This window comes from Taudactylus pleione, unplaced genomic scaffold (assembly GCF_031769625.1).
Source record: "Taudactylus pleione unplaced genomic scaffold, aTauple2 ptg000005l, whole genome shotgun sequence".
NCBI lineage: Eukaryota > Metazoa > Chordata > Amphibia > Anura > Myobatrachidae > Taudactylus > Taudactylus pleione.
Window position 1 is genome coordinate 26,109,587 of NW_028284408.1, and position 19,356 is coordinate 26,128,942.

A 19,356-nucleotide genomic window follows, 5' to 3' on the forward strand; every position below is an offset into this window, starting at 1 on the left:
TTGAAGGAGTGCTGGCCAGTTACTGAGAACCACCCTCGGAGGCTTGCGTCCGTGGTGAGGAGAGCCCAGTCCAGGATCAAAAAGGGACGACCCTTGTTTAAATGGGAAGTCTGTAGCCATCAGGTTAGGGACAGGCAAACCTCTGGGGGGAGGCTCATCATCTGGGATTTGAGCAGATGGGGTAGCCCGTTCCACCTGGAGAGGATCAGGTGTTGTAGGGGCCTGGAGTGAAACTGAGCGAACTCCACCATGTCGAAGGTGGACACCACTGGTCCCAAGACATGCAGTGAATTGATACTCGGCACTTGTGAAGCAGTCTGCATAGTCTGTGCTGGATTGCTGAAATCTTGTCCACTATTAGGAAGATTCTCTGAACTCAAGAGTCCAGGAGGGTGTTAGAGAAGATTTTTTTCCAGTTGATCAGCCAACCTTGTGTTTGAAGAAAGGCAAAGGTTACCTGTAGATGGCAGTGAAGAGCCTCAGGGGAGCTGGCCAACAGCAAGAGATCGTCCAAGTATGGGAGCAGTCTGATCCCTTGATGGCGAAAAGATGCCGCCGTAACTGCCATGATCTTGGTAAAGTGCCGGGGGACCATTGAAAGGCCGAACGGCAGAGCCTGAAATTGGTAAAGTTGCTGTAGTATAGCAAACCGGAGATATTGTTGATGAGAAGGCGCTATAGGTACATGTACAGATGTGCCCACATGCATCTATTCTCTGTGCGCTACAAGTCGCTCCATACAACGCGGGAGCTCAGTGTGACTCTGTAGCCCGAGCGTCTTTTCGTGCATCTTTTTACCTTCAAATGTGTCATATTCACACTACGATGCGAATAGATAACACAAGCAGATTTCTGCTGATTAAAATAATATGCAGCATGCCTATGCTCTCTGAGCGAGTGCGGGTGTACCTGCATGCGAAATGCTACGTTACAGTGTCAGCGGCTGTAACATTAACGTAGTGTTTAGCATGCAGATATACCCGCAGACACACAGAGAACATAGGCATGCTGCATATCATTTTAATCAACAAAAGCTGCTTGTCCTATCTATTCGATGGTGTGACTAGAAGGGCTGTTTAACGCACCAGGAGGCTAAATGTATGTGGACCCATCTGTAGGCAAGCGTCCTGAATGTCTAGAGATACCATAAAATCGCCAGGCTCCATAGCTAGAATAATGGAACGGAGGGTTTCCATGCGAAACCTGGGCACCCTGATAAACTTGTTCAGAGAATTGAGGTTGAGGATAGGCCGATGAGACTCATTGGGCTTCTGAACTAAGAAAAGGGTAAAATAATAGCCCTTGCCCCATTGTGAGGGGGGGGGGGAACCCGAATTATTACTCCTGAATTCAGTAAAGACTGAATTGCTTTTTGGAGCAACAGGGCCTTGATTGGGTTCGATGGAGGTCCTGTGCAAAAGAACTCCTGGGTGGGTCGCCTCAGGAATGAGAGGGCGTATCCGTGAGAGATCACTTCCCTTACCCAGGCATCTGATGTGGTTTGATGCCAAACCTGGGCAAATTGAAGAAGTCGGCCTCCCACCCTGGGAGCCCCAGGGAGAAGCCCGCCCCGTCAGGCTGTAGGCTTGTCCTCAGACGGTTTGACCCTAGGCTTGGAAGCCTTGGTTGATGTCTGCTGTCGTGGAAAAGACTGATCTTTGACCTTTCCTTGAGGGCGAAAGACTGAAAGGCTGACGCTCGAGGCTTTGTATTATATGAAGAGGGCAGGAACGCAGTCTTGTTAGCCGCCAAAGTCGTCACAATTTTATCCAATTCTGGACCAAATAGGATGTCTCCTGCATAAGTCTGAGACTTTAGAGCCCATTTTGATTCAGATTCTGCTTTCCAGGAACTTAGCCAAAGAAAACGGCAGGCCACTAGAGAAGTGACAGTTATCCTGGAGGCCAGAGCCATATCCATATAGCTGCATCACCCAAGTAGGAGGCTGCATCTCTAATGTGAGATATGTAGGACAGCTGTTCCCTCTTAGCATCAGGAGGAAAAGTCTCTTCTAGGGCCTCTGCCCAACTCTTAACGGCTTTTGCCACCCAAGCCGTAGCGTAGGACGAGTAATAGCTCCTGTAAGAGTATATAGATTTATGACAAACTTCTATATGTCTATCTGTAGTCTCCTTCAAGGAGGTTGCAGTATGAATGGGTAAGGTGGCAATTTTAACCAGACGTGTTACAAGAGGTTAAAAGGAACTCAACAGTTTTGGAATTTGAAACCTTTTACCGGGCATATTCCAAGCTTCACTCATGTGATCAGAAAGCAGAGTGAGGAAACACTGGTAAAACAACCTATTGTCAATTAAAAGATGTATGTTTTTTCTTAGGACCGGTTTCATCCTCTTCTATGTGTAGAATAGTTTTAACAGCTCTCACAAGAGCAGGTATATTTAGTTTAGAGGGTGGCTCCTCTTCTCCTGAGACGGAGTCAGAGTGAGAGAGATCTGCGTCTTCTGCCTCCCCAGATGATATCTGAGAATCAGAAAACTGTGTGGATTGGGAAGATATAGTACATTTAGTAGGCTTAGCAGGTAAAGGCTTTTCTTTTTGCAGCATTTGCCAAAAAACCGTAGAGGTATTAGCCAAACTCTGTACTGAGGTAGACAGTACGTCTACCCATGGGGGAGGCAAGGATTTGCAGGGAACCTGCTGTGGCCATCCCAAAGAGGGCGCTACCACGGGGGCTGCTACTTGGTCCGCAAGTTTTGCAAGCATTTGTGAAAAGGCCGCCCAGGGTTGGTCCTGAGGAAGAGACACCGGGGCTGATGGGACTGGGGCTCTGTAACAATTAATACAGAGACGATCCTGAATGAGGTCCTCTGTGGCTAAATCAGCAGAGCAGGACTTACAAGACACCAGAGTAGGAGGAGCAGCATCAGGCTGCTTGTTATTCTTTTCTCTGCCAGTCATACCCACAAGAAAAACAAAAATAGTATGACAGTGCAGTGAACACCCTGGATGGAATGGGTATGAAATATCGCCGGCCGACAGGAGCAGAGTGCGACGCAGCGGAAGCCCGACAGCGCTGGAAATCCCGATCGTGGATAGGTAAGTATCCACTAACCTAACCCTAACTCTCCTTAGGGGTGCCTAACCCTAACTTCCCCCCCGGGTGCCTAACCCTAACCACCCCCTTCCCCGCTACCTAAACCTAAGTCCCCCGGGGGGTGCCTAAGCCTAAGTCCCCCGGGGGGTGCCTAAGCCTAAGTCCCCCCCGGGGGTGCCTAACCCTAACCCTCCCTCCCCCTAGCCTAACCCTAACCCTCCCGGGGGGGTGCCTAACCCTAAGTCCCCCCCGGAAGCCCTAAACCTAACCCTCCCCCCCGTGTCTGTCCGCTCGCGGCGCCCGGCATCACTACGATCGTGATGCCGGGCGCCGGTCTCCCGGCGTCGGGGAAATGCGGGCGTCTACATCTAGACGCCCGGCATTTTACCCATGCCGGGATAAGAGAGTCGGGAAGCCGGCTGCCGGTATATAGGCAGTCGGCTTCCCGATTGCCTCCCCCCTGGATAATATGGCCCAGTGTAGAGTGCAACCGCATTATAAAGTATATGATAGCACTCATAAGTATCTGGAAAATGTGAGGTACAATGAACCCCCTTATACCATAGTATGTCAGGGTATAGTAGAATAAAGGAAAGGTATAAGCTGTACAGTATAGAAAGTAAGAAATTAGCGCTAGCACAAGTCCCATACAAACGCAGAAAAACATCACATGTTTACAATGGGCACTAAAATCAACTACACAGACCGCAGTGGCTGGTAGGATATAGCGCTGTATGACCTGGCCCGTGGGAGAGGTATAAAGTAAAAAAATAGAACTAAATGAAATCATAAAATAAAAGCTTGGGCTGCTTAATGCAGCCCCTTGGTATAATGATGGGCGGGGTATAGGAGGAAGGACCGGAGCACCCTGGGATTGAAAAGCTTTGCCGTTGGTGCCCGGTCCTCCACGTCTCACTTACACTCCAGTGTCTCCCTGTGGAGCCCTATGGACCCTGAAGAAGAAATAAACAAATAAACAAATTAAATAAATAAAATAAATAAGAGAATACAGGTAACTTAGCATTCCTGGACAGGTCAGTAGCCGCAGAGGAGAGGAGCAGAGGCCAAAGACACTAAATTAAAGCTGTCTAGCCCGCAGAGGCAGAAAACTGTGGCTGTTTCTCCCTTGCATGCTGCAGGATGTCTGTCTCAGCATCCTATACAGCAGATTAAGCAGAGCTAAGCAGTCGGACACTCTCTTGCGCCGCAGTGATTCTCCCCCCTGCAGTGGGGAAAACACTTGGTATGCCCCAGTGCGGGCTGGCTGTGCGAGGGTGCACCTCCCGAAGGGGCTGCCTCCCTTCAGCCCGGCAAGAGGACGTCCGCCATCCGGGACAGCTCGGCCACCCGCACACTCTAAAAGGGTGAAAGCTCGTTCTACCTCCGGGCCCCGGAGGACTCCGGAGACCGGAGTGCAGTGGGGGGTGCACCCTTCCTCCGTCGCGGGCTATAAGCCACGCTCCCGCCAGCCTCTGCACTTGAAGCGAACAGGCACCTCACTGGAAAGGAAAATAAAAGGTTTACAAAACAGAAAAAGGCACTCACTACAAGGAGCTGCAGACCAGCCCTCCCAAATCGTGCCTCACTCCTAAGGATCTTTATCTACACTGAAGTCATGGGGTTGCAGAGGGGAGGAGCTTAGAGTTGAAGCAACAGGTTTAGTTAAGTGCCAGCTCCTTGCAGTCCCATCTACAACAACATGGGCCAGTGTCCCCCAGCCTTGATGAAGGAGAAAGTATAATTCGCCCAAAAACACATAGGTTTCATGATAAATTCAAGGACCTATGTTTTCATGGATTTTTTTTGGGACACATCAGGTCCTGAAAAAAAAAAAAAATTCCATATACAGGGCATCCAGAAAGTATTCACAACGCTTCACTTTTTCCACATTTTATGATGTTACAGCCTTATTCCAAAATTTTATAAATTCATTTTTGTCATCAAAATTCTACACACAATACCCCATAATGACAACGTGTAAAAAGATTTTTGCGATTTTTGCAAATGTAATTTAAAAAAAAACAATCACCAGTACCGAAGTATTCACAACCTTTGCTCAATACTTTGTTGATGCACCTTTGGCAGCAATTACAGCCTCAAGTCTTTTTGGATAGAATGCCACAAGCTTGGCACACCTATCTTTTGGCAGTTTCGCCCATTCCTCTTGGCAGCACCTCTCAAGCTCCATCAGGTCGGATGGGAAGCGTCGGTGCACAGACATTTTCAGATCTCTCCAGAGATGTTCAATTGGATTCAAATCTGGGCTCTGGCTGGACCACTCAAGGACATTCACAGAGTTGTCCTGAAGACACTCCTTTGATATCTTAGCTGTGTGCTTAGAGTCGTTGTCCTGCTGAAAGATGAACCGTCGCCCCTGTCTGAGATCAAGATTACTCTGGAGCAGGTTTTCATCCAGGATGTCTCTGTACATTGCTGCATTCATCTTTCCCTCTATCCTGACTAGTCTCTCAGTTCCTGCCGCTGAAAAACATCCCCACAGCATGATGCTGCCACCACCATGCTTCACTGTAGGGATGGTATTGGCCTGGTGATGAGCGGTGCCTGGTTTCCTCCAAACATAACGCCTGGCATTCACGCCAAAGAGTTCAATCATTGTCTCATCAGACCAGAGAATTTTGTTTCTCATGGTCTGAGAGTCTTTCAGGTGCAATTTGGCAAACTCCAGGTGAGCTGCCAGGTGCTTATTACTAAGGAGCGGCTTCCGTCTGGCCACTCTACCATACAGGCCTGATTGGTGGATTGCTGCAGAGATGGTTGTCCTTCTGGAAGGTTCTCCTCTCTCCACAGGAATGCTGTACCTCTGACAGAGTGACCATCGGGTTCTTGGTCACCTCCCTGACTAGGGTCCTTCTCCCCCGAACGCTCAGTTTAGATGGCTGGCCAACTCTACGAAGAGTCCTGGTGGTTCCGAACTTCTTCCATTTACAGATGATGGAGGCCACTGTGCTCATTGGGACCTTCAAAGCAGCAGATATTTTTCTGTACCCTTCCCCAGATTTGTGCCTCGAGACAATCCTGTCTCGGAGGTCTGTAGACAATTCCTTGGACTTCAAGCTTGGTTTGTGCTCTGACATGCACGGTCAAGTGTGGGACCTTATATAGACAGGTGTATGCCTTTCAAAATCATGTCCAATCAACTGAATTTACCACAGGTGGACTCCAATTAAGCTGTAGGAACATCACAAGGATGATCAGTGGAAACAGGATGCTCCTGGGTTAAATTTTGAGCGTCATGGCAAAGGCAGTGATTACTTATCTACATGTGATTTCTCAAGGTGCATACACAAACAATTTTTTGAACGATTATCGCTAACGATATCGTTTATCGTTCAAAAAAACGTCATTTTCTGAGTTAAAACGATGAACGATTATCGTTTATGCGCGTTCACGTTTGTAGTTCAGCCAGACTGACCAACTCACCGATTTTCAGTAAGGGAATATGCAAAAATCTTTGTAGTTCCAAAAAATCGTTCATTACATTTAGTAACTTGATTTTAGTCAACGAGTTTCGTTCATTTTCCATTGAAAAAATTAACGAAAATATGAGATATGGTAAGAACTTACCCTTGTTATCTCTATTTCTACGAAGTCCATAGGGTTCCACAGGATACCTTGGGGTATAGGTGTGACGTCAGTCGCAGGGCACCAAAGAGGGACCTAGTGCATCCTAGGATGCACTAGGTCCCCCTCCTATACCCCGCCCCCGAGCCAAGGCACCTCAGTTAGTTACCAAGCCATAGGCCGGAGGAGGAGAAGGAAGAGAGAGAAAAAAGATCTGGACACACACAAGAATCACATTCTCACCAGAGGGAGACGGAAAAACCGGTGACCAGAGCAAAGCCCATCTGCAGCACAGGTGCGACAGGGCGGGAGTCCTGTGGAACCCTATGGACTTCGTAGAAATAGAGATTACAAGGGTAAGTACTTACCAAATCTCATATTTTCTACTTCAGGGTCCATAGGGTATCCACAGGATACCTTGGGGATGTCCCAAAGCAGTATCCTTTAAGGGTGGGGATGCTCCTGTGCAGAAAGGAGAATCCGACGCCCGAAGGAAGCATCCTGAGAGGCGAAGGTGTCAAACCTGTAATACCTCACGAAGGTATGGACAGAGGACCACGTAGCAGCCTTGCAGATCTGGACTGCAGAGGCACCACGTCGAGCTGCCCACGAAGGACCCACAGACCTAGTGGAATGAGCCTTCAGAGAAGGAGGAACCGGTAGGCCTTCATGAAGATAAGCTTCAGAAATTGCCATACGGATCCAGGCTGCCAAAGTTTGCTTTGAAGCAGGCCAACCCTTTTTACGGAAGCCATAGAGGACAAACAAAGCGTCCGACTTCCTAAACGAAGAAGTGCAGTCAACATAAGTCCTTAAGGCCCGCACAACATCCAAAGAGGCCTCACCCACGGAAAGACCCGGTGAGTTAAAGGCCGGAACAACGATTTCCTCGTTAACATGAAACTGGGAAACAACTTTGGGAAGAAACTCGGGCCGAGTGCGGAGCACTGCCCTGTTCCCATGAAAAACCAAGAAAGGGGGTCTACAAGAAAGAGCCCCTAAATCAGAAACACGTCTGGCCGAAGCAATAGCCAGAAGGAAAACAGTCTTAGCCGTCAACCATTTAAGATCCACTGAGCCCAGTGGTTCAAACGGCGGTCCTTGGAGAGCCCTCAGGACCACAGCCAAATCCCAAGGCGCCACAGGGGGAACAAAGGGCGGCTGAATGCGGAGAACACCTTGCATAAAGGTGCGCACATCCGGGATTGTAGCAATCCTACGGTGAAACCAGACAGATAGGGCCGAAACCTGTACCTTCAAAGAAGCAAGGCGAAGCCCATGATCTAGTCGCGCTTGTAGGAAGGCGAGAATCCGAGACAGACGAAACTCCCGCGGTGCATAACCTCTCGGTCGACACCACTGGAAGAACGTATGCCACACGCGATGGTATATCCTCGCGGAAGACTGTTTCCAAAATTGCAACATGGTACGCACCACAGAGCTGGAAAACCCCCGGGACCTCAGCATGGCCGTCTCAACAGCCACGCCGTCAAAGACAGCCGAGTCAGGTCCGGGTGACGACAAGGACCCCGAGACAGGAGGTCCGGTCGTAGCGGCAACCGCAGAGGACTGTCCACGGACAGACCCTGAAGATCTGAGAACCAGTGCCATCTGGGCCACGCGGGAGCTATCAACAGGAGCGTCCCTCCTTCCTGTTTGAATTTCCAGATTACCCGTGGAAGAAGGGAGACCGGAGGGAACAGGTATGCGAACCGGAACGTCCACCGGACGGACAGAGCATCCACCAGAGACGCCCCTTCGTCTCTTGTGCGAGACCCGTACACCGGCAACTTGTTGTTGTGCCGGGACGCCATGAGGTCGATCTCTGGAAGACCCCATCTGTCCACCAGTAGTTGAAAAACGTCCGGGTGCAGGGACCATTCCCCCGGATGAACGTCCTGGCGACTTAGAAAGTCCGCCTCCCAATTGAGCACTCCCGGGATGAAGACCGCTGATATGGCCGGAAGATTGCGCTCCGCCCAAACCAGGATCCGAGACACCTCTACGAGAGCCGCCCGGCTTCGGGTTCCTCCTTGCCTGTTTATGTAGGCCACGGTGGTAGCGTTGTCCGACTGGACCTGTACCGGGTGACCCTGGAGAAACCGATGTGCCTGCTGGAGAGCATTGAAGACCGCACGGAGTTCCAAGATATTTATTGGAAGCTCTGCTTCTGTCGGCGTCCACCTGCCCTGGAACAGATGTGGACCCGAAACTGCTCCCCAGCCCCGAAGACTGGCGTCCGTTGTTAACAGGAACCAATTTGGAACCCAGAACGGACGTCCCTCGCTGAGGTGGGTCGTCTGTAACCACCAAACAAGGGACAGGCGAACCTCCGGGGTGAACACAATCGTCTGGGACTTCAGAGACTGAGGCAGCCCGTTCCACTTTGACAGGATCAGGTGCTGCAGAGGTCTGGAGTGAAACTGGGCATATTCCACCATGTCGAACACCGACACCATGGAGCCCAGTAACCTCATCGCCGAGTGTAGAGACACCCGTCGGCTGTGCAGACAACTGCGCACCCTTGACTGTAAAGCAGAGATCTTTTCCTCCGTCACAAAGATCTTTTGCTGTCCCGAGTCCAATAAGGCTCCAAGATGCAGAATCCTCCGAGACGGGATTAGAGTGGACTTCTGCCAGTTGATTAGCCAGCCGTGCCGTTGCAGCAGGGCAATGGTCAGGTCCAAGTGGCGTAACAGGAGCTCTGGAGATCCCGCCACCAATAACAGGTCGTCCAAGTACGGCAACATGCGGACTCCCTGCAGCCGCAGAGAAGCCGCCATGACCGCCACCACCTTGGTGAAAACACGTGGTGCTGTTGCCAGGCCAAAAGGTAACGCCCGAAACTGGAAGTGGTCGCTGCGGATTGCAAACCTGAGGAACTGTTGATGGCGCAAAAGAATAGGGACATGCAGGTAAGCGTCCTGTATGTCCAATGACACCATGTAGTCCCCAGGTTCCAGCGCCAGAATGATGGACCGTAGGGTCTCCATCCGAAACTTCGGAACCCGCAAAGACTTGTTTAGTGCTTTGAGGTTGAGAATCGGACGATACGACTCATTGGGTTTCTGTACCAAAAATAGATTTGAACAGAAACCCTGGCCCCTCTGGGAGAATGGAACAGGCACTGTAACTCCAGCCTGGAGCATAGTGTGCAATACTTTCCGCAGCTCCGTAGCCTTGTTCCGGTCTGATGGTAGACCCGTGGTGAAGAATCGAGCCGGGGGTCTGTGCCGGAAGGAGAGGGCGTATCCGTGGGAAACCACCTCCAGAACCCAAGTGTCTGTCGTAGTGGTCGACCAACACTGGGCGAACTGTAGCAGGCGGCCTCCCACCCTGGGATCCCCCAAAGGGAGGCCCGGACCGTCAGGCCACAGGCTTGTCATCTGGCTTGGGGGCCGGACGTCTGGTACTCCATGCCTGCTTCCGGGGTTTGACCGATTTCCTAGGGCCAGCCTGACGAGGAAACGACTGTGGTTTGGGCCTGCCCTGGGCCCTAGATGACCAAAAGGACGATGGTCCAGAACCAGAAGGAGCAGCGGCCGACGGGAGACAAGCCGATTTGGCTGCCGCCAGCGTGGCCACAATCTTATCCAGATCCGGACCGAAGAGAACTTCTCCGGTAAACGGCAACGCTTCCAGACCCTTCTTGGAATCTGCGTCCGCCTTCCAGGATCGCAGCCACAAGGTGCGACGAGCAGCTACCGCTGCTGTAGAAATTCTAGACACCAGAGTACTAATGTCTAGAGCCGCCTCGTTGATGTAGGTGGCCAAATCACGGAGATTGCCAATCAACTCCGCCTGTTCGGCCAGACAGTCGGAATCAAAAGAAGCCTCTAATGAATCCACCCAGCGCTCCATCGCTCTGGCAACCCAGCAAATGGCCATAGCCGGCCGTGCTGCCCCCCCCCGCAAGGGAATAAGCAGACTTCAGGCAGATTTCCACCTTGCGGTCTGTAGCATCCTTAAGGGAGGACATGGATGGCATCGGCAATGTGGCACTACGGACAAGACGGGTCACATGAGAATCCACCTGTGGAGGGGATTCCCACTTAGCAAAATAATTATCCGCGAACAGATAAGCCACCGCCAGGCGTCACTGCGGCTGGTATCTTTTGCCAGGCTGTTTCCACGCCTCCTCTAAATGGTCCACCAACTGACCCGAAAGAGGAAAGACTGTGGCATCGCCCTTCACGTCTTTGAAAAAGGCATACTTAGACTTAGCCACTGGGGGAACTTCGTCCTCAATCACCAAGGCTGTGCGGACCGCCCGAATAAGTCCAGGAATATATACTTTGGACTTAGCATCAGCGTCCTTAGTATGGAGAGGTTCCTGATCGTAAGGATCCAGAATCTCCCCATCATCAGACGTCCCTTCGTCATCCTCATAAGGAGCGGACAGAGACGCCACCGGCTGTTTATGAGGCCACATCACAGACTCCCCTTGCAACACATCCGACAAGTGCTGTACAGAACTCGTCAGGGAGTTAACCCATGCTGGCTCCTGAGAAACCGGGAGCGGGGAAATAGGGAGACTGTGGGGTACCACCAATTGTCGTGGGAAACCCTGCATGGGTGACGACACCACAGACTGCTGGGACAAACCCATCGGAGTAAACGCGGGCTGCGGAGCTAACTGGCCCACTAAAGCTGTTAGCGCCTGAGCGAAACAAGCCCAGGGCGGCTCCTGTACCGGTGCTGTAACCGTAAGAGGCCGCGCCATGGACAAACACTGCCGGCAAAGGCCCTCCGCGCTACCCTCCCCCTCCGCTAACGGTACTTTACACTGTAGCTGGAGGGGAAAATCACTTTCAGACATGATGGCACCACGTATGTGACCTCTCTCACCAATTATATATTAAATAGGCGAGAGACCACCCTGCAGCACCGCACCGCAAGGGCTTAGCAGAAAGAACAGGGACAGTAATAAAGCTGACAGTCTTGAGAAGAAAAGGTACAGGCAGCAGCGCTAGCACAGTCACATACAATGCAAAGAAAATCAATTCCTGCACTAACAGCGCTGATCACTCAACTACACAGACACAGGGCCTGGTAGGACACAGCGCTGCATACACAGACCTGACCACAGCGGAGGAGAGGTATGCGGGGGGACCCAGACCACGATGCTTCCAATGCAGGCTTCCAGCAGCGTTCACCATGCTTCTGAAAAGATGGCCGCCGAGGAGCAGAGAGAAGGCTGGCCTGGGGGAGGAGCGCTGACACAGGGCCAGTCAGCACAGTGCAGAGAGGGCTGTGTGCAGCAGGGGAGGCGCCGGCTGTGAGACAGGGAAGGCGCGCTCCCCTGGCATGCATTTAACCCCTTGGACGCCGCAGCGCTACCGCTCTGCTGCGGTCCGCTGTCCCAGGGGGTAGTGGAAGCGCAGGTTGGTCGCCTGGCTCCACGCTGCAGCCAGTCCCCAGGGAGCCCCCTGCCTGGGGACTTAGGACCATGTGATCAGCTGGGACCCACCGCGGGACCCCGCTGCTTACCTCTGTCCCCCTTGAATCCGGCCATGGTCGGGAACATCTGGGGTCACCGCTAGCTGTGACCCCAGATGCCCACCAGCATCCCCGGATCAGTACCGGCGTTCTGGTACCGGCGGGTTGTAGGGAAGACAGCATGGACGTCAGGACTGACTGTCCATGCTGTTCATCCAGATGTGCAGCCACAGCTGCATGAAGAAAAAGCTTCAGGGGCTCTTCTAGCCCCCACTCCAACAGGTGCACCCGACTCCGGCCGGGCACCAAACTAAACTGAGGTGCCTTGGCTCGGGGGCGGGGTATAGGAGGGGGACCTAGTGCATCCTGGGAGGCTGAAAGCTTAACTCTTTGGTGCCTTGCGACTGACGTCACACCTATACCCCAAGGTATCCTGTGGATACCCTATGGACCCTGAAGTAGATAATCGTTTACTAAAATCGTTCATTTACTAAATCGTTGTGTGTGTATGCAGCTTTAGTTTTTTTTTTTTTTTTAATTAAATTAGCAAAAATCTCAAAAACACTTTACACATTGTCATTATGGGGTATTGTGTGTAGAATTTTGAGGACAAAAATTAATTTATTCCATTTTGGAAGAAGGCTGTAACATAACAAAATGTGGAAAAAGTGAAGAGTTGCGAATACTTTCCGGATGCACTGTAAGTGCTGGCGTTGGGCCAGACTTCGGGGCTTATTGGATAGCCCCGGGGGATCCCTTAGTGCCCAAACAATATACGGGACTAATTTGATACTGCTAACAGTCTCCATAGAATGTGCCCAGATAGGGTCAGGAACAGACTGACTCAGACAAAAGCCTTCTTAAAAAGCAGTAAATGGATGCGTGTCCAGTGCTAAGTAAAGTAGTTGCTCCGTTGAGAGAGAGGTATCAATAGATATAATAGGAGCGCTTGTGGCGATATATGTGGGAAATGCTGAAAGCACAATAAAAGATTACAATTTAATGTAATTAAAAACATTAAATTGTAAATCTTTTATTGTGCTTTCAGCATTGCCCACATACATTATCACCACAAGCGCTCCTATTATATCTATTGATACTTCTTAAAAAGCAGAAGCGAGCCACAGACTACGAAGAGGGAGGCCCACTATTCCGGAGAGCATCAAGAATCTGAAGGACAAAAAGCTGGGTCAGGTGAAACCGGCGACTATTAATGAGCACCACCACCTGGTCAAAGTATAAAAGAAAAAAAATCAGGAGAGGAGAACTAGAGAAGGAGCTGGCAAATCCTAGAACCTCCTAGTGGAAGACGGCCACCCATGAACCTATAAAAAAAAAGTGTACATTTTGCACAACCAATATAGCTCCCAGTCAATTCAATGGAACCTCTATAAACCACCTATAGAAAACAGGTTATTGGGCAATACCTAAACACTCCAAGGAGGAAATAGTGCATACTCAGAGGAGAGTCAAAGATATTACCCAGTCTGTATATATAAGCTGGATTTTTCATACAGAGATATAGAACGCATATTGTACTCATAGTCCTTTGTACAAAAGGTAAAGGATATAGAAGTATTTCATGCTTGTGAGGCATTAATGCTGACAGTCTAACCATGCTCAACAAGACATATAAATACATATAGGCCATTCTTGGGGGAATTCAATTGTTTTTATTGCAGCTTTAACTAATGGGAGCCTGGTTGAGCAATTCAATTGTTGCTCCGATCAGGCGCGAGTTCTGCAGGTGCATATATTTCTGCTCGCAGCCTCCTGGGAAAAGCCTGTAATTTGGGTGACCTACCAATACTTTAGGCGGGTTTAACAGCTTTATGTGGCTAAACCCGGTACTTTTGGGCGCAACAAGCGCAATAATTAATAGGCATCCAAAACAATTGAATTGGGACGTCGGGCGCCCATTAATTATCACCTAAAAACAAATGAATTCCCCCTCTGTCTGCATACTAAGAGTATAGCAAATAATCTCTACATAACATTCAGATAGAAATGCATACCCTATAATTTATATTATAGCCAAACCAGAGCAGAGAAAGAGCACTAACCGAACACTTACAAAAGTAAATTTAAATATTAACTCCTACATCTGAATCCAGCAGACAGCGTAAACTTAGTGAGAAAGTCTGCCCCGGGAAGAGTTGTAGTGTGGAGGGGAAGGGCTGTCTCCATATAACTCAGGAATAACCTTCACCAATGTGATCACAGCAGTCCCAATTAAATTACTCTCCTAGGAGCATGCCTGCCATGAGGAGTGCCCTTCACATCACGGCCACCGAAGCCTAAATTACACGTGCAGAGACCGGGATATCTGAACAGCCCAGTGCTACCTTAGATAGGTTGTGGCCGTCAGTAACAGACCTGCTGCTGCCAGCTAAGGCAATTCGGGACCCGGGACCCCTGCAAAAGTCTGGGATCCCCTCCTCAGAAGCACATCTAACAGCACTGGGAAAACTGTCCAGAGGAGGTCCTGTATACAAAGATATCCCCCCACCCTCCAGTGCAATACAAGCTAAAATGGTGTTCAGAAATGGCAGAAAACAATTATGCACAATAAATTTTAATTTTTATAACTAAACACAGTTTAAGTTCCAATAGATTAACTATTTAGTGCCTACTCCTCAGCCTCCCTGCTAAAACCACAGTCTGCAGTATCCCCCAGATAGGATGAAAGTTGAATTAGAATACTGCATAAAAAGGTACAATTTAAAACAGTTCCTATTAAATATAAATGCAAGCACTATACATAAAACAAAAATAGACTAGTGGCTTGTTTAGTACCCAATTCTATTATTTAGAGGAATCTTAAGTACCTACCTTCTGTACCTTGTTTATACGATGTGCTGCACGATTGTCTTTGGCCTTTTGCTACAGAGAACAAAAAACATACAAGTTCAACTAAAACAAGTCCAACTTAAAGTGTAGTGTATGTAAGACAGTAGTAACTAAAGACATCAAAGAGACCTAAGTTTCTGCTACATAATAGACTGGTTACTGATACAACCCACAAGTAGTTGCATCCTCTATGTGTAGAGAGCTAATATATTGCTCACCATACAAATGTGCCTATAGCTGGCTGCACCAGGGGTTACAGTGGGCATAAACAGAATGTAACTGTACTTTCCTTCACCTATATTGCTAGGCGACAAAAGTTCCACTTCCGCCACATCCCTGACCCTGCAATTTTCCGAACAGATGCCCAATGGCACCTGTTCCCATACGAGGGCTGCTTGCACAGTACATACAGCACAGAGCAGCTCCCGAATCCCCTATTTATGGTCACGTAACACATCACGTCCGTGACACTGAGGAGCAGCTCTGCGCTGAATGTGCATGAAGAACTCAAAGCCAGAAACCCAGAAGGATTCAAGAGGAGCTGGAAAATAAGGGGTGGGCATACAGGTGGGCACTGTGGAGCATATTGGAGTGGTTGGGTGAACTAGCATACAAGGAGGGGCACAGTGTGGCTTCGACTGTGTCTGCCTACAGAGGCTTGTAATAGTGATTGGCAGCTCTCCAGTTAATCAGGATATTTACACTGCCACTGTTTTTTCCTTCACTTTAGTGTGTGTGTGCGTGTGTGTGTGTGTGCGTGTGTGTGTGCGTGTGTGTTGAGATGAGCCTGCTCAGGGTGCCATGGCTCCACACTACGCCTCTGGTTTCAGAGTAACAGTGTCACCTTTGAAGTCTGAGTTAAAAGTAGCCTTTTATCCAAAGATAAATCTAAATTAGAAACCATGTTATGCCAAAGTAAGCAGAAATAGAGATTACTATGTGATACAGCAATAAAGATATAATCAGATATTAAAGATCATACAACTCTCACCAAATAAGGAGCTTTGTCTGGGGCAGGTACTTTCCTCCATAGTTTCATGATCTGCTTGCACCGACTGGACCAATCTAACATGACAAGAGAATATTAAAATATAAATCACAAATCTCAGAACCATCGATGTATCTATCCTTTTCTTTTAATGAAAAAATATTTTAATAAATCTACAAGTAAACCAATCGCACCCATTGTACACGGTGTTCTTGGCAAAAATCAAACCAGTGTAGCACAATAAGACATTTCTATAAAGAGACTGTAAACAATTATAAGAGAGACATTCAGTGAAGTTTGGTATAGAACAGGCATTTCTCACCTGGGTAGTCCTTCTTTAAGTTAGGGAAATTTTTATTTGCGTAGAGGACTGGTGAAATTGTAGACAGCTCCCCTAACTCTTCATCTTTCTCCCAGCGTTGCAAGCTGCGTTGGTTGTAGGAAAGGCCATCGTTTTCTCCCTCTGTGGTCGGTGTAGTAGGGGTAGATGCTGTGGTCCATGAGCCATCAGTGTCACACTGCTCAGGACTGAACAAACCAATCCGGTCCCTGTACGAATAGAAAACAGACCTGTAGTAAGTGGTTGTCAAAAAAAGTCTACTTAATCATTTCATAAGTTGAAATGAAACCAGTATAACACAACAAATGGTACATAAGCCTACAGTCAATCACTGGTCTAACCAAAGAAACATAATATAATTGTACTGTAAATGAATCGCTGACCAGGGTAAACACTGGAGCAAGACTCCTTATTACAAGGTTTAATATAGCCTTAGTAGAAAATAGGTTTGGGCATCTGTAAAATTCAATATTAAAAGCTTTAAGAGGGGTATCCACTTAGCGATATACAAACGACAGCTCGATTGCGACATTGCAATCGTGCTGTCGTTTGTATAGCTAGTGATGTGCCTACACTGAACGTTCACTCGTTCAGTCCCGGCACATCCCTCATCCCCGCGTATGCAGAACCTGACAAGATCGTCAGGTTGACCTGTATGTACGGGCGATGTTGGAAGCGACTCGCGGGTCGCTTCCGTCCAAAACATCCCAGATGCATGCTCAATGCATGCGCGATTTGCAAGGGATTGCACGATAACGGCATCATTATCGTGCAATTGCTTGCTTAAATCGCTTAGTGGATACCCCCCATTAAACTGAATCATCATAAATGTTCTGACACAACGTCAAATGAACATACCTGGTGTCTAAGAATCCAGACTGAGAATAGGACTCCAGCTGAAGGTTAGAAGCAAGGGAAACACCTGAAAATATAAAACTTTTAATAAATACTATGATACACATGGGCAGACATTGTTACTTTTCAAGGCGGCATGTGAGCATTCACAGACCACCCGTTTTTCAAAAGCCTTGTTGACCAATGCAGAGATTAGAATGGGTGGAAGGGAGTTATAACCCAGAGTATTCTCTAGATTCCCATCAGGACTATCCTCGAGAGAGGTAGCTCTAGGTACCAAGATAGTAGTCTTTTTTGACAGTTGGGATCCACCAATGGGTGAGATTCTCACTTAGCACTCCGCAATAGGAAGTGATAACATGAAGTGAGATAACATGAGTCTGGATATCTGCAACTTGTGATCTGGATGCAACCATGCAGAGGACAGTAGCTTCTCTAACTGAGAAGATGGTAACCGGTCGCTTACGCTTCCTTTTAAAAAGAGGAGGTCTATTGAGACTCCTGGTAGTCTGCGTCAGAGATTTGTAAAACATGGCAGATAGCTTTGTTTAAAGTTTCCACACACTGCGTATTAGCAGAATACTTTAGTCACCCAAGAAAATTTGAGGTCTGATTCCTTGATATGCTCCTCTTCTTCTCCCTGAGATGAACCTTTTAATTTGAATCCTCTCAAGTCAGTAGGATAGCTGGGAGTCTGCGTTTCTAAGGACCACTCTGCCTGGGTGCCTCACCTAAGCTTCTGGAGGAAGGTTCCATCAGTCCCTCTCAGGAGGAAGAGACTTATACCAACCCTTGAACCAAATGCTCCAACCCCTAAACCCAGGGAGATTCGACGGACTAAGAGGACTGAATCGGAAATGGTTAATCCCGAAGGTGTCTCCTGTGAAAGTCCTGACAGAATAGGTGCCGCAGCAGAAGGCGGTATAGCTACCTGCCGTGAAGCTGCTAACTGTTGTAGCAGTTCAGACATCAGTGACACCACTGGTGGGGAAACGCTTGCTGGCACAGCACTACTTGGAACCTCCACAGAGCAGACTCACAGACAGACCTGAGAAAATTTTGCTTTAAACTTGGAACATGCAAACACTTTTAGTATAGCTCCGCATTTTTCAGGGAGCAAACCAGCAGTATTGGCCAGACATAATGGTGATAGGGTAATGGATACAGAGAGAGGCAGTATTCAAACAAACCCCGCACAATGCAGCCTGAAAACATCAGGTACAGAAATAAAAAACAACAAATGACAATTAATATGACAGGAGCACATTAGCGCCAGAATAACACACACACCATTACAGTTATTCTCAGAGTGGTAGGTAGAATAATAAACCAACAGTCTGGTCTACACAGCTAATCACTGAGGGTTAGGAATTTAAACATTTTGAAAAATAGGATTTTGTTACTTACCGATAAATCCCTTTCTCCGATTCCATAGGGGACATTGGAGCATATACAGTGGGGTATAGACGGGTGTGAGAGTGGAGCCTGGCATTTTAAATTTCTTCAGATGTGTAGTTGGCTAATCCCCCTCTATACCCCACCCGACTTCAGTTAAGATTTACCAAGCCCGAGTGGAGCCAGGGAGCAAAGCCAACAGAGAAGGAGAGACAAAAAAGGAGGAAGCAACCAAGAAAAGTCCAGGACCTGAAACAGTCACCCCAAGTGACTACCAAACTACACACTGCAGACAACCAAGCTGCAGCTAAAATTTACCAACACTGCAATAAGGGACATCGCTGGGAGGGCGTTCAGTGTCCCCTATGGAATCGGAAAAAGGGATTTATCGGTAAGTACCAAAATCCTATTTTCTCCTTCATCCACTAGAGGACACTGGAGCATATACAGTGGGGACGTCCCAAAGCTGATCTCCCCGAGTGGGAAGGCGCTGAGACGTGCGACCAATACGAAAAAGAGGCCCAAGGACAACGGATAACCATGACCCTGTATAAACCAATTCTCGTACAGCCATATGTCAAACTGAGAGCCTGGAAAAGAATATGAGCACAAGACATAAGAACCTGAACTACATAAAGAGACCGTGAAGATGAGTCTGCAGGCTATTAAGAAGCAGCAAGAATGAACAACCTGGGAAGCCGATGCCGGCAGTTACAAAGAGTCCAACAATGTGCAGAACTCATGACCAATAGAAGGGAGTAACAAAATTCCAAGCTCTAATAATACGTAAAAAGAACCAAAGGCTGACTAAGATCATAAAGAAGGTCCACTTTTTGTAGGAGCTCAAATCCA

General features: G+C 48.5%; 1 protein-coding gene across 2 annotated transcripts in view; it reads right to left on the bottom strand.

Annotated features, from left to right (window-relative positions):
* KMT2D (lysine methyltransferase 2D) overlaps positions 1–19,356 on the bottom strand; it is a 169,099-nt gene that overhangs the window by 82,306 nt on the left and 67,437 nt on the right. For both annotated transcript variants that reach the window (XM_088448524.1, XM_088448469.1), the window contains exons 26-29: positions 17,113–17,176; positions 16,237–16,463; positions 15,918–15,991; positions 14,909–14,959 (exon numbers count right to left, since the gene is read on the bottom strand). In XM_088448524.1, coding sequence (XP_088304650.1) covers positions 14,909–14,959; positions 15,918–15,991; positions 16,237–16,463; positions 17,113–17,176 — 416 coding nt within the window. The remainder of the gene's footprint in view (positions 1–14,908; positions 14,960–15,917; positions 15,992–16,236; positions 16,464–17,112; positions 17,177–19,356) is intronic.